The following is a 15,579-nucleotide window of genomic DNA, read 5'->3' as shown; positions in this document are numbered from 1 at the left end:
TCGTTTAACTTACCCAGATGTGTTTAAAGGTGATGTTGATTGGTTGGGTGAGCCACTTGTTCTGGGTTTTAGGGAGTGTTACTGACACCACATTGGACATCAAGGCTTTCATTTGGTCGTTAGGTTTCAGGAAGTCTTCCATGTCAGCGTAACTCATGAAGGCCACTGCAGCTGATTCTGAAGTTATAATAAAGTTAAAACACCAGTGCAGTTATAAGCTACAGTACACTTTATTTTATTCCATTACAGCAACAATGACACAATTTGCCATTGTTATTTTTATCCATTAAATAGTGGTCCACACTATCATAGTCATGTGTTTAATGGAGGGGTTTCCAAATAATGTAGGTGTCAGGGCTCAGAAAAAAAGTCCACTTTCTGGCAAACACCACATCTTACAAACATGGCTGCCACAGACACATTTGCTATTGAAAACTCTTTGCAAAGACATTATCTTTCTGACCCATTCCATTGACCTACCAACCCTTATTATTTACGATTGGACATGGACACGACAACGTTGTTTGGCATACGCCCTTATCCAGAGCGGTTTACTTTTTTTTTTTGTCATTTTATGCATCTGAGGAGTTGAGGGTTTTAGGAAATTGCTCAAGCATTGGACAAGTGCTGGGATTTGAGCTCACAACATTTCAAGCAGAAGTCAAACATCTTAACCACAAAGGTACCACTTCCCCTGGGTAACATGTCGTTTTCCACACACCACTCAACATTTACCTGGTTTTGTCTCTCGTTTTTGGATTTGTCTGCTTGGGATATTCAAGATTTATTTATTTTTCCGTGCATCCTCTCATCAAATTTTCACCACAGTCTAGCGCTCTTCATCTTGTTTGTAGATCACCTGAACTTATACTAGTTTATACCCATGACTGCTATCCTGCATTACCATGTACCTGAGAGTGTTTTAACATCCTGACAGAACAATTGTAAAAATAGTACTACTATACCTTTATTAGTCTTTAAGATGCTAATGAGATCGATATCCATGGAGGCATTCATTGTTTTAAGTTCGAAATTGGTGTTAGATTCTCGATTCGAGAAATGAGATTCATCCACCACATATATAAGAACCTCTAATAAAATATAAAGGGAAGGTCAGTTAGAAAGAAAGAAAAGAAAAGTAAAAGTAAAACAGTTCATTTAAAATAAACGTAACAAACGGAATTTGAAATGTTACAAAGCAGGTGCTGGTGTAATAGTATGTAGAAGCAGCTCAATACCCAAATTTTGCAGGGTGATGTTTAAGTAGTTTTTTGTTCCATTCACCAGTGTAGACACCAGTTGCTCATTTACATCCAATACAGCATTTCCAAAGGACATCCAATTGTTTAGGTCAGTAATGTTGCTTTTCACACGAGACATCAGATTAACCGTCATGTTCAAATAATATTCCACATCCTGACCAACAGCGAGAGAAATTACATTACACTCTGATTTTACTTTATATTTTAGACAAAATGACCATCCTGTAGAAAAATAAAGCCATTCACAATGAATATTAGGAAATAACAGCACCACATATGTCTTACCTCCAGTGACAAATTTTGATCTTCGATATTTAGAATTTGATCCAGAAGATTATCTGTGCACGATCTGGTTAAATTATCCTAAGTAACAATACATTTATGTGAATAATAATTATAATCAAAAAATGAATAATAATACAATATTATTATACAATCTCAGAAAATGGAAAAAAAATAAATCTGTTTTATCAGCTAAATTCTCTTATATTCTAAAAATTTGTCATATGATATCTACGGTTTAGAGTTACATCACATTGCTTGCAAATATTAGTAGACATACTCAGACGTTGGACATAAATGTACATATTACTATATTGTCAAATGTACATGTAGACATCTGTTCACTGCCTAAAGTTCTTCCACTCCAACCTTTGGATTTGGATCATGTTTGCTTCTGTGCTGTAGCCTTGATAACTGCGTAAGCTAGCAGTTATCAACCCCCTAATTAGGAAACCTGACCTTGACCCTGGTCAGCTGTCCAACTAGAAGTCAATTTCAAACCTCCCTTTATCTTCAAGATCCTACAAAAGTTTGTAGCACACAGTTCTGCTTACACCAGCATTAGAATAACATTTATTAAATTTGTCAGTTAGGATTTTGGCCTCATCATAGCACAGAGACGGCACTGGTTAAAGTGGTAAATTACCGCCTATTGGCCTCTGATCAGGGTTGTGTCTCCTTACTTGTGTTGCTTGATCTTAGTGCAACTTTTGACACCATTGATCATATAATTCTCTTGAAACTAAAAATCATTGGAATTAATAGAACATGGTGTAAATGGTGTACCACACACATTGAGGTACATTTTGGTGTTGCACAAAGATCTGATTTAGGCCCACTGCTATCTATATATATATATATATATATATATATATATATATATATATATATATATATATATATATATATATATATATACACAGATATACAGTACAGACCAAAAGTTTGGACACACCTTCTCATTCAAAGAGTTTTCTTTATTTTCATGACTATGAAAATTGTAGAGTCACACTGAAGGCATCAAGGGCTATTTGACCAAGAAGGAGAGTGATGGGGTGCCAGATGACCTGGCCTCCACAGTCACCGGACCTGAACCCAATTGAGATGGTTTAGGGGTGAGCTGGACCGCAGAGTGAAGGCAAAAGGGCCAACAAGTGCCAAGCATCTCTCGGGGAACTCCTTTAAGACTGTTGGAAGACCATTTCAGGTGACTACCTCTTGAAGCTCATCAAGAGAATGCCAAGAGTGTGCAAAGCAGTAATCAAAGCAAAAGGTGGCTACTTTGAAGAACCTACAATATGACATTTTTCAGTTGTTTCACTCTTTTTTGTTACGTATATAATTCCATATATAATTCCACATGTGTTAATTCATAGTTTTGATGCCTTCAGTGTGAATCTACAATTTTCATAGTCAAATAAATAAATAAATAAAGAAAACTCTTTGAATGAGAAGGTGTGTCCAAACTTTTGGTCTGTACTGTATGTAGTCGTCGACTTACGACCACGATTGAGACCGACAGACCGGTCGTAACACGATTTGGTCATAAGTAGAGTAGTTAAAATATGACCACATCACCCCTGTCTTATCTACTCATTGCCATCCCTGAACTTCAGATCAGTAACTCAGAGATTTAACCACTAAGCCATTTCTAGATCTGGTATCACTAGCTAGATAGATCAAACTACCAGCAAGCACTCTGAACTGGTGTTCATCCCAGGTGATTTATCTCCTCGTAAAGATCTTGAGACCTCTTTGAAATAACCATAGACAATCAACTGTCCATTACTTCTTACTTAACTTCTAACACATTCATGTTAATTTCTCCTTTACAACATCAGGATATGTGTTGGTTTCTGTTCACACAGTTGACTCAGGTGCTTGTTCAGTCCCATTTCATCTCGAGACTGGACTACTGCACCTTGCTCCAAGCAGGTTTGCCTTTAAAAATTCAGATAGGTTTTAACAACTCCTAGGTTCTCCCAAACAGCATTCCACTGCTTTGCTCCCTCTACTGGCTTCTTGTAGTTTCCCATGTCAGAATTAAAACACTGATGCTTGCCTACAAAGCAAAAAATGGACCAGCTTTCCCCTGCCTCTCAGCACTTGTCTCACTCTGCACTGCCCCCATGCTCCTTCTGTTCCTCAAACACTGCTCACATGGCCTTTCAATTGGCCAACATCTTTCCAAGTCCAAGGAAGAAATGATCAAGACTCTTCTTTTTTCTGGCATGTAGGAGGTGGAAGAACATCCACTTGATTGGTTTCTGTGTGCATAAATTGTGGTATTGGGAGATGTATGGGGTATGTTGCAGAATTGGTATGGTCAAGTGCAGCTTTGTGAATGTAGAACAGAGCCAGGGAAGGCGAGTGGTGAGGATCCAACAGCTGATATGTATTGTTCTCTGATGAATTTGTTTCAGGGAGCAGGGGCAGACTGGGTGTGTGTTTGTGTTGCTAAATGAAATGCTGGAAAAAGCCCTTATGGTCTAAAGGAAATTTAAAAAGCTTTTTTTTTAATCATCCAAGCTGTTTAAATGTTACATCACACTTTAAATTTTATATAAAAAGAATAAAAAGACATTTGCTTACTGTTCACACTATACACAATATATTTGTGTCTTACCCTGCATGGGTCAGTCTCCATTATGAGAGAAAATATACCCAGATGTTTACATGAGCACACTGTGTGACTGCTGTTAGTCACTACTACAACACAACCATCTTTAATCCATTGAGAACCATTCCAGGACACACAGGAAAGTCTGAAATCAGGTTCTAACCCCTTGTAAAATGGAGACAACCATTAAAAAAGTAATAATAAAATATAACAATAATCATCAACATTATCTTAAATCTCAATAAAAATTTACATTTCTTACACTCGTGTGCCTGAAGGTGAGATTTTGATTTTTTTCAAGTTGCATTGGTGAGACGGATACCACAGGGGACATAATAGTTTTCTTCGTGTTGATTATTGTTTTGAATAAAGTAGGTTTGAAAATGTATGACATCTTTGTATAGCTCACAAAGATCACAATCTCTGATTCAGAACAAAAATAAAAATCATAGGAACATGTGACATGCATTTTGAACTCACATTCATACTGACATACATAAGAACATGGCCACATGTATGAAGTTATTTGATGTACAATTAGTTGTAACAACCTTATTTAACCTAAATAAATATTTAAACCAAACACAATATCAAACATGTTACTTCTATATACCACTTTCTCCTCCATTTGAAGGGGTTCCATATAAAGAGAGACGTCGCTTGTGGTGAATGTGATGTTTTTTTCACCAGGTTTAACTTCAAGCTTTCGAAACTCTGGAAAGTTATAAATTAAAGAGTCAGCTGTGGTTTACACTTATAGACAAAATCAATCAGAATTAAATAAAGAACTTTCTTCTTCTTTCGGCTGCTCCCATTAGGGGGCACCACAGCGGATCATCCGTCTCCATACCCCCTGTCCTCTACATCTGCCTCTTTCAAACCAACTACCTGCATGTCTTTACTCACCACATCCATAAACCTCCTCCTTGGTCTTCCTCTTTTCCTCCTTCCTGGTGGCTCAATCCTCAGCATTCTCCTACCGATATACCCCATGTTCCTCCTCTGCATATGTCCAAACCATCTCAATCTCACCTCCCTCACCTTGTCTCCAAAACATCCTACATGTGCTGTCCCTCTAATAAACGCATTTCTAATCCTGTTCATCATTGTCACTCCCAACGAAAACCTCAACATCTTCAGCTCTGCTACCTCCAGCTCCACCTCCTGTCTTTTACTCAATGCCATTGTCTCTAATCCATACAACATCTCAGGTCTCACCACAGTCCTATAAACTTTCCCTTTCACTCTCACAAATACTCTTCTATCACAAATCACTCCTGCTATCACTCTTCTCCACCCACAGATTGGATAAAGGAACAGATTGTACAAAAATAACTTTTGGAACATGTGGATTTATACCTAAATTTGGGAAAGAGATTTCATTTGTGTTCTCCATCAGGAAAGATATCAGTCTGTGAGTGACGTTCAATACACGATTTCCGAAGGACAATAGTTCATCTTGTTCCGAAACATTATTCTCCATACTGTTCATAAGATTGACTGACATGTTTAAATAACGAGTCACAAGCTGTTCAAAGATCAGAGAGATTCCCATGAGTACATAACAAAAAGCACTTAGCATTTTGTCCAAAGAAAAAAAAAAAGCACTTTATGCTGACAAGTCAGTCGGATGTCTCACCTCCTGTGGTGAGTTTTCATTTGTGTTGTCCAAGATTTGATCCAGGAACTTTATTGCACATTGTGCGTTCACAATATCCTAGATTGAAATATCAATATATCACATTGTGATCATTATTATGACATTATCATCCAAAAAAAAAAGTTTTATGCTTGAATACATCAATGTCATGTTTAACTGAGGTAAAAAATCTTTCCTTATTTTTTTCCCCCCAAACTAGTTACATATTTTGAATTTTACTTGGTTCCTCTCTGGATAAATGGTACTGTCACAAAGGTATTTGTAAGCCGTGTAAACATGGCTTATTTGTTTAATTATACAAAACACGTGCACCCCACTGTACCCCCACCACCAAAACACATTCCTGACTTCATCACCTATCCAGGATCCACACAGCAGCCATCTTGTTTCTAGGTAATTCGAATTTGTCATGATCCAAATGATCATAATTCCCATAATCAGCCGCATATTTTCTTGCACAAACAGAAATGTAACAGTTACAGAGCACTAAAAACAACGATGCCTTAACATTTATTCTTCTTTCTACTGTTATTCCCACTCTTCTGGGAAAGGATTTCCACTAAACTTTGGGTTGTGAAAGATTTTTGGGGCATGGGTATAGAAAACTGGTATTGCTGGTGGTATGGTAGTGAGATCAGGCAATGAGGTAAGTGGGTAAGAAGAAGTGTAAAGTTCTTTGAGAAATGTAGGACTCAGCAATTAATGCTCAACCAGTTACTTCAAAGTTGAGCATTAAGTGATCATTAAGAGCTACACTTGATTTTTAAATTTTTTTTTTTTTTATAGTTTGTATAGTTTTTATTTTTTCGAACTACTTTTCATGTTTTTATGCTTTGACGCAATTGTACTATTATTTTAATCCCACTCAACCAGACTGATACTTGAAGGCTTTAGATTTTGCACTGAGGCACACTTACGTCACATGGGAAAGTCAGCCTGAATAGAGTCAGGGTTTCCAACTGGTCACAAGAACACACAGTGTGAGTGCTGTTGGTCTGTGTGATGATACAGTGACCAGTATCCCAACCGTACCAACCCAATTGGGTACAGGAGAGAATGGCCATATGGTCTAACTCCTAGTCAATGACAAAATGAGTAGTTAAAAGTGATTTTATATATATATATATATATATATATATATATATATATATATATATATATATATATATATATATATATATACAGTACAGACCAAAAGTTTGGACACCTTCTCATTCAAAGAGTTCTCTTAATTCTTATGACTATGAAAATTGTAGAGTCACACTGAAGGCATCAAAACTATGAATTCACACATGTGGAATTATATACATAACAAAAAGTGAAACAACTGAAAATATGTCATATTGTAGGTTCTTCAAAGTAGCCACCTTTACTTAGATTACTGCTTTGCACACTCTTGGCATTCTCTTGATGCCTACTTTGAAGAACCTACAATATGACATATTTTCAGTTCACTTTTTGTTATGTATATAATTCCACATGTGTTAATTCATAGTTTTGATGCCTTCAGTGTGAATCTACAATTTCATAGTCATGAAAATAAAGAAAACTTCTTGGTCTGTACTGTAAATATATTATATATACAGTACAGACCAAAAGTTTGGACACACCTGCTAAAGTTTGGACACACCTGCTATATATATATATATATATATATATATATATATATATATATATATATATATATATATATATATATATATACAGTTGTGTTCAAAATTATTCAACCCCAATGCTGTAAATGGTTTTAGGGAATTTAGTGTACATTTGTAATTGTATTCAGAATGAAATCCTACAAGGACTTCTTAAAGAACCATATGCAACTAAAATGACATCAATTAGTTTTGTAATACAGTAGTAAATGTTTCTTTTGTGAATTCTTCATTGACATAATTATTCAACCCCTTAAAGACTACCACTCTGAAGAACAGAGGTTCAATGAAGTGTTTTCAATCAGGTATTGAAAACACCTGTGGATATCAGGGAGCAGCAATAAAGCCTAATAAGCACCAATTAGGCAGCTTTAAAATGACTGTGATACTCAGCTCCTTCTAGACATTTACTGGTGTGGTTACAAACATGGTGAGGTCAAGAGAATGGTCCAGGAAGACAAGAGAACAGGTGATTACTCTTCACAGGAAGGGCAATGGCTATAAGAAGATTGCAAAGATGTTAAACATACCAAGAGACACCATAGGAAGCATCATTCGCAAATTCAAGGCAAAGGGCACTGTTGAAACGCTACCTGGTCGTGGCAGAAAGAAGATGCTGACTTCGACTGCTGTGCGCTACCTGAAGCGTAGAGTGGAGAAAAGTCCCCGTGTGACTGCTGAGGAACTGAGAAAAGATTTGTCAGATGTGGGTACTGAAGTTTCTGCTCAGACAATACGGCGCACCCTGCGTAATGAAGGCCTCCATGCCAGAACTCCCAGGCGCACCCCCTTGCTGTCCCCAAAGAATAAGAAGAGTCGACTGCAGTATGCCAAAAGTCATGTGGACAAACCACAGAAGTTTTGGGATAGTGTTCTGTGGACTGATGAAACAAAATTAGAACTGTTTGGGCCCATGGATCAACGCTATGTTTGGAGGAGGAAGAACAAGGCCTATGAAGAAAAGAACACCTTGCCTACTGTGAAGCATGGCGGGGGGTCAATCATGCTTTGGGGCTGTTTTGCTTCTGCAGGTACTGGGAAGCTTCAGCGTGTGCAAGGTACCATGAATTCTCTTCAGTACCAGGAGATATTGGATGACAATGTGATGCAGTCCGTCACAAACCTGAGGCTTGGAAGACGTTGGACCTTTCAACAGGACAATGATCCCAAGCATACCTCCAAGTCCACTAGAGCATGGTTGCAGATTAAAGGCTGGAACATTTTGAAGTGGCCATCGCAGTCACCAGACTTAAATCCGATTGAGAACCTCTGGTGGGACTTAAAGAAAGCAGTTGCAGTGCGCAAGCCTAAGAATGTGACTGAACTGGAGGCTTTTGCCCATGATGAATGGGCGAAGATACCCGTAGATCGCTGCAAGACACTTGTGTCAAGCTATGCTTCACGTTTAAAAGCTGTTATAACTGTAAAAGGATGTTGTACTAAGTACTAAGATTGAATGTCACTTGGGGGTTGAATAAAACTGATAATGATGTGAGCTCAGAAAAGACATTTGTGGTTATTTCATTATAAATGTTATGTTATATTTGTCTGACCTACACGTGCCTCTTTGATTTAATTGTAAGCAGGATGACTGAATGATCATAATCAATGTCAAACCGACCAAAACAATCAATTTCAGTGGGGGTTGAATAATTTTGAACACAACTGTATATATATACAGTACAGACCAAATGTTTGAAATTAGAAATATTATATATATATATATATATATATATATATATATATATATATATATATATATATATATATATATATATATATATATATTTCTAATCCAAATGAAAGCAAACAAAATGTCCAAAGGGTAAATAACTTACAGTGAGATGTTTGAGGGTGAAGCTGACTGCATTGAAAAAAAGGTTGTTGGACGTTGCTGACACCAGTCTGGACAAAGTTTTACATGAGTTACGTTGGTCGAGGTTTGGTTCTAGGATGTCTGTCATATCAGTGTAGCTCAAGAGTGCCACAGAAATTGATTCTAAAAGTTAAAATAGAAGTTGAAATTACGCTTTTGAAAGGACCTGTAAAGCTTGTGGATCTTGGACTGTTAACTTATTGTAGCGATTTTCTAAGAAGGTCATTTAAAATAGAAAGGGATAAAGGCTATGTCTATAGAAGACATCGTTTTAAATTAACAATTGCTGTATTTTAATGTCTTTCAAATTGTATTATTTCTTAGCTCTGATATGACTTAAAATGAAATCGAAAATGCTGTCTAAGCTAATAAACAAATATACCATCATAGTCTGTAATGCCTGTAATTTCGATATCCAGAGAGGCGTGGCTCGTGAAGAGGCTGCAGTTTTCGCTCAAGTTGTCACCAGGTCCAACCAATAAAACCTGAACTTCTGGAAAGATATACATCAAAAATATTTTGAGATCTATAATTTACTAAGTGCTATGTTCTATAATTTCTTAGTAGGTTACATACCTAGATCTTCACGAAAAATGCTGATGTAAGTCTCTGTTTCACTCCACAGTTTAGACACCAGTCTATTATTTAAATTCATTAATGAATATCCATAATAATATATTTGCCAATTTTGACTTCTAGCGTATGCAACAAAATTCATTATGATTTCCAAATAATTTTCCACAGTCTATGCGAGAGCAAGAAAGATTTCCATAAATACATATTCAAATTATAAGTAAATTCTCTGAATACAAACATGTAAATAATAACAGAATCATGTCTTACCTCCTGTGTTAACCGTGTGTTGGAATTTATGTAGTCCCACATCCGAAACAGGAAATCCACTGCACAATGTAATGTTAAATCAATCTAGATCAATTATAAAAATAGATTTATTTTGAAAGAATTTCTTTATCCAAAAAGAAAAAAAAAATTAATAATAACATTTATTGTTTAACAAGTTAAACAATAAACTGTCTAACATTTTCCAAAGAATGTTAATAGTGATGACAAATTAACAAAAATAAATAAATAAACAAATGGAAAAAAAAGTTTTGTTTCTTTTTAGTTTGTTGGTTTGCTCTCATGCACCAGTCAGCATTCAGATTTTCACACATTTAAAATCGAATTGTAAAAATCTTGTTGGCCCAACTGACACCTACAGCCATGCCATGATTAAAGTTCTGAGATTATATAGTTCCTCTGTAAAAATTTTGATGATTGCTAATGCATATATACACTATATTTTCCAAAGTATTGGGTCACCTGGTCATAAGTATGATATGTGATTTTTGAGCATCACATTCCACATTCAGTCCCAATTTGCTCTTATAATTCCCTTCACTCTTCTGGAAAGATCTTCCACTAGATTTTGGAGTGTGCTTCTGGATATTTGTGTACATCAGCCACAAGGGTGTTATGAAAGGCAGGTACTGATGTAGGTGAGGAGACCTGTGGTGCAGTCAGTGTTCACATTCATCCCAAAGGTGTTTAGTTGGTATGAGATCAGAGCTCTATAGCAGGCCACTCAAGATCTTTATCTCCAACGCATGTAAACCAGATCTTCAAGGAGCTCACTTTGTGCCTAGGGACATCCCCATGCTGGAACAGGTTTGGGTTTCCAAGTTCAAGTGAATGCAATGTGTTATTATAGTGCATCTAAAGACGTCCTGTACGATTGAGTGCCTCCAGCTTTGTGGTAACATTTTGAAAAAAGAACCACATATAGCAGGAAAGGTCAGGTGACCCGATACTTTTGGAAATAAAGTGTATATTTAAATATATGTATTGTCTTTTGCATTTCACTGCTGCTACATGATTGGCTGATTAAATCAATGTATGATGCCTGTGCAGGTATTCCTAATACATTAGTTTATTCACAGGGTATTACCATGCATGGGTCCGTCTCACTGATAAGAGCAAAAGTAGTCCCATAATAACAAGAGCACACAGTGTGAGTTTCGTTGGTATTTGAGACAAAACAGCTTGACCAGTCTTCAGTCTCCCAGTTCATACAGGACAGAATGGCCCTGGGGTCTATCTCCTAGGCAGAGGAGAAGGAGAAAAAGAAACTTAAAGAAAACGAGTTAAGCTATTATTTTCTTTCCTTAGAATAACAATGGAGAAAAAGAGGACATACTTTGGTGTGTTTTAGTGTGAAGTCGATCTGCTCAAGGATCCATGTGTTTTTGGTTTGGGGAAGTGAGAATGTCACCACTGCTGACATAAGCATTTTCTTTGAGTTGATATTTGCGTCAAAAAAACTTGGTTTAAAGATGGCCATCATGTCGGTGTAGCTCATGAAGACCACAGACGCTGATCCAGAATAAAGAATAAGACAGATTCCACAACACATTCATATACTGTAAGATGTTAGACTTTCAGATTTCAGATCAAATTTCCTGTTATTTTAAGCCACATCTATAAAAAGTCCACTTATTATTTTCCACTAACAGCCATTTCCTGTTACTCATGTGTGGTCTTTAAACGTATTAAACTAAATAAAAAAGCTCAGAAAAAAAAAAACGCCCTGGGTTTTGCTTGCATTATAAAGTAAAGCCAGTGGAAAAGAAATTTTAGAGATTGCACAACAAAAACTGGAATGTTTTATGAAAGACATAATTGTGGATATGTTCAACATATGACACAACATAATCCATGATTTACACAATTCACCCTCTGGGGTCAACAAACATGCTGATGCGTTTCTTGGCATTTTTTTAATATGACGCCAAAACAAACTTAAATTACTCTCTTTTGATCGTACAGATAAAAGCAATACATAATTTTAATATGTAAAGGGTCGACTTTTTTTGTACACACTCATAATAACAACAAAACTGTGTTTATATAAAATAAAGAAAACAGACAGGGGGCGCCCTCTGCCGTCTCTCTCTCATCCCTCTTCACAGACACACAAATAAAACAACCTGAATCTCATTGAATAGTGAATATTTGCCTCGCAAACATAATAAATACATCAAATAGAAGTCTCGAAATGTCTACTTTAAATAAACCAGTTTACATCAAAACCAATACTTTCTGAATCTGATATTCGTATGAAAGTTGGAAACAGGTACAGTTTCTCTGGGTTTCACCTCATTAACCATCCGTGGGGAAACATAGCAAAGGTTCTGTTTGGCGTCCTGATGATTTACGTCATTTAAACCACCATAATTACTTTAAAACGTTTACAAAAATATTTAGTCTTCATGCTCTATGTTGAGTTTGGTTTCACTAATAATAAACATACAAATGCAGAAAGTATCCATTCATTTAAGGTACATTTAGAACAGAACAGAATAGAACAAATGTGTGATTAATTTGCGAATAATTGCGAGTTAACTCACGACAATCATGCGATTAATCACAACTAAATATTTTAATCAATTGACAGCCCTAATAATAATATGATGTAAGGTTCAGTTACGAGCGTGACACTGAAACATGGTCGATGGGGGAAAACCTGGATGATTAAATCAGGCAAATCGATATGCCTCCTTGTTTTCCTTTGTGATCGTTTATAATAAAATACGGATGCACAGTTTTGCTAGAAGAAGATTACAACTCTACCGTGTTTCTTCTGTGAAATCCCAATGAGATCAATGTCCAGAGAGGCCTGGCTTGTGATGAGTGTTGGAATTTCATTCAAGGTGGTCTCAGATCCAACCATGTAAATGTAAACCTCTGGAAAGATCAAGATCCAATGATTTTCTTTAGTTCTAGTTTTCTTTTCAAATAAGTACAGAATTTGCTCACTGCTTTTTCAAATGACATAAGAAATAGTCTTTTTGTAGAAATAAATTATAAGACTATTAAATGAACGTACCTAAATTGTTGACAGAGAAGCTGACGTTGTTGTAGTTGCGTGTTTTCATCACTAGTGTAGACACCAGTTTCTCATTCATATTCAATAAATACTTTCCAAAGGATCTTATAATCTGGTCAGGAGTGTTATCTGTCACACAGTCGCTATAATCCATTATTAAGCTCAAATTCATTTTCACATTCTGCAGAGCATCTGTAAGTCTCAACTGATCATATAATCTTGTTTTATCGTGATGTGTCATGCTCTGATTGACCTCACAGAAATTCCGTGTTTGCAAATAAACCTACAGACAAAAAAAAGTTTTTTGTAAGGATGCCTTAATGCTAATGCTTTCTGAAGGGTGAAATCTGATTGAAGTTTTAAATCCTAAGAAGAAAATACAATACTATACAGCAACAAATGCACAAAAAATTATACCATAATAGTTAAAAGGGTGTAGGTGTTTTAAACATACTCTACCTTACACGGTTCAAGCAAAGTCCAATTGAAACCTGAAAATAATAATGCATCTTTTTTATATTTTTAATCCATCCATCCATCCATCCATCCATCCATCCATCCATCCATCCATCCATCCATCCATCCACCCTTGCAAACCTACTCCCCCCTATCCCTCCTTATATCCTGGCATCCATCTATATATCAATTTACAATTGCATATGTACATCCATCCATCCATCCATCCATCCATCCATCCATCCATCCATTTATTCATCAATACATTCATCCTTGAATACATCCATTCCTCCATTCCTCCATCCATCCATACATCCATCCATTCACCCTTGTATCCATCCATCTACCCTTGCAAATCTTGCATCTTTTTATCCATTCTTAAATGCATAAAATCCTCCATGCCACATCTTATCTATCTATTCATTCTTTCATCCGCCCATCCATCCATCTATCCTTGCATCCATCAATTTATCTATTATATCTATGCATCCATCTATGAATTCATATGTTTACACTTGCATCCATTCATCCTTGCATCTATCCATCCTTCCTTGCATCCATCAATTCATCCATCCATCCACCCTTGCATACATACATCCCGCTATCACTCCATATATCCGTCCATTCATTTACCATTTCTTACATACATATCTCCATCCATCCATCCATCCATCCATCCATCCATCCATCCATCCATCCTTCCGTTTCTGTTTACAGTTTAACTCTGTTGCATATTTTCTTTTGTTCTTTTTGGTTTACTTACAGGGAAATGATACTCGATGACCGCATGCAGTAAATGTAAATACTAGCAGAACAGTGACCCCTGGAGGAGAGACACGGAAACAACCTTATTACTGATATCTGTTACATGACTTATTACTTATATCTTTTACAGTACATGACTCTTATTACTGACATCTATTACATTACTTATTACTGTATCCTTTACAAAGTACAGTTACTTTCTAATGTCAAGGGTAAGAAGTCATTTCCAGGGTTACCACACAGAGCACTAACAAAGTCATAAATAAAAATACATTTATTATTAAAACTTAATATTATCCACTTAAAAGGCAAACAAAATCAACATTAATAATAATAACAATAATAATAACTACTACACATAACTAAGGCTTAATTTTGCATTTCAAAAGGAACAGTTGTCACTGATCTGAAATAAATGAAAATGCATATCATAAAATGTAAAATTGCAGGTAAATCTTATTTCATATATAAATATATAAACCACTACCACAACATTTTTAAATGTGAAAATCTGTATTAAAAATAATAATAAATAAGCTAATTATTATTATTATTTTTAAAGCAGGGATTCTCTGCATTGTTTATAAATGTTGTTACTGTATAATAAAAAAGAGTGTATTATAACAGATACAAGAAAGAAAGAAAGAAAGAAAGAAAGAAAGAAAGAAAGAAAGAAAGAAAGAAAGAAAGAAAGAAAGAAAGAAAGGAAAATACGCACCTTTCAGTAGAAGTTCCATGTTCTTCAGTGTTCGGGTGAAGTCTTCACTCTGTTCATGTAAATAGAAATATTGCGAGAGTGCAGGATAGAATGTGAGCTCGAGGGAAGGTGACTGAGAAAGTGAAAGAATGAGAGAGCGAGTGAATGAGTGAGTGTTGTCCACATGGAACTGAGAAGATTGTTTTTGCCTTCATATCTGTACAGTTCATCTAGAAATGATTTGCATTTGGTATCCAAACTGAGGCACATGATTGTGATGTAATGCAAAATGTTCCAGAGAAGCAGAACTACGGGGTTCAGTTGAACCAAAATAGCACCTTTCGTTTAGCACTTTGGAGAATACAATTTAGTGGATTACAGCCACAGAGCTCTGCTTTCAAACATTTTATATGAGCTGGTTTA

At 36.0% G+C, this 15,579-nt stretch overlaps 1 protein-coding gene and 2 long non-coding RNA genes across 3 annotated transcripts; all 3 read right to left on the bottom strand.

Annotated features, from left to right (window-relative positions):
- Positions 1 to 21: 21 nt before the first annotated feature.
- LOC124378481 lies at positions 22 to 1,321 on the bottom strand. Its single transcript, XR_006924240.1, has 3 exons — positions 1,239 to 1,321; positions 966 to 1,091; positions 22 to 177 (listed from the first exon to the last, which is right to left on the bottom strand). It is a non-coding gene; the product is annotated as an uncharacterized LOC124378481 (long non-coding RNA).
- Positions 1,322 to 4,178: 2,857 nt separating this feature from the next.
- On the bottom strand, positions 4,179 to 4,880 carry LOC124378488. Its single transcript, XR_006924248.1, has 3 exons — positions 4,778 to 4,880; positions 4,427 to 4,587; positions 4,179 to 4,329 (listed from the first exon to the last, which is right to left on the bottom strand). It is a non-coding gene; the product is annotated as an uncharacterized LOC124378488 (long non-coding RNA).
- Positions 4,881 to 9,717: 4,837 nt separating this feature from the next.
- Positions 9,718 to 15,302, bottom strand: LOC124378587 (latrophilin Cirl-like). The gene is made up of 10 exons (XM_046838316.1): positions 15,178 to 15,302; positions 14,458 to 14,517; positions 13,698 to 13,729; positions 13,239 to 13,521; positions 12,983 to 13,096; positions 11,550 to 11,725; positions 11,301 to 11,453; positions 10,196 to 10,279; positions 9,929 to 10,097; positions 9,718 to 9,845 (listed from the first exon to the last, which is right to left on the bottom strand). Exons 1-10 carry the CDS (start codon positions 15,194 to 15,196, stop codon positions 9,718 to 9,720), a joined length of 1,218 nt encoding a protein of 405 aa, XP_046694272.1. The 5' UTR covers positions 15,197 to 15,302.
- Between the last annotated feature and the right edge of the window lie 277 nt (positions 15,303 to 15,579).

This window comes from Silurus meridionalis, chromosome 24 (genome assembly GCF_014805685.1).
Source record: "Silurus meridionalis isolate SWU-2019-XX chromosome 24, ASM1480568v1, whole genome shotgun sequence".
NCBI lineage: Eukaryota > Metazoa > Chordata > Actinopteri > Siluriformes > Siluridae > Silurus > Silurus meridionalis.
Note: the sequence above shows the minus strand (reverse complement) of the source record. Positions and strands in the feature narration are given on the sequence as shown.

What these genes read in the sequence shown, in the direction of transcription:
- LOC124378587 (XM_046838316.1), bottom strand. An exon ending in TCACACTAAAACACACCAAA is followed by an intron (nt 11,454 to 11,549) that starts GTATGTCCTCTT and finishes TCCTCTGCCTAG; the next exon opens with GAGATAGACCCCAGGGCCAT. An exon ending in ACACACGGTTAACACAGGAG is followed by an intron (nt 10,098 to 10,195) that starts GTAAGACATGAT and finishes GCTCTCGCATAG; the next exon opens with ACTGTGGAAAATTATTTGGA.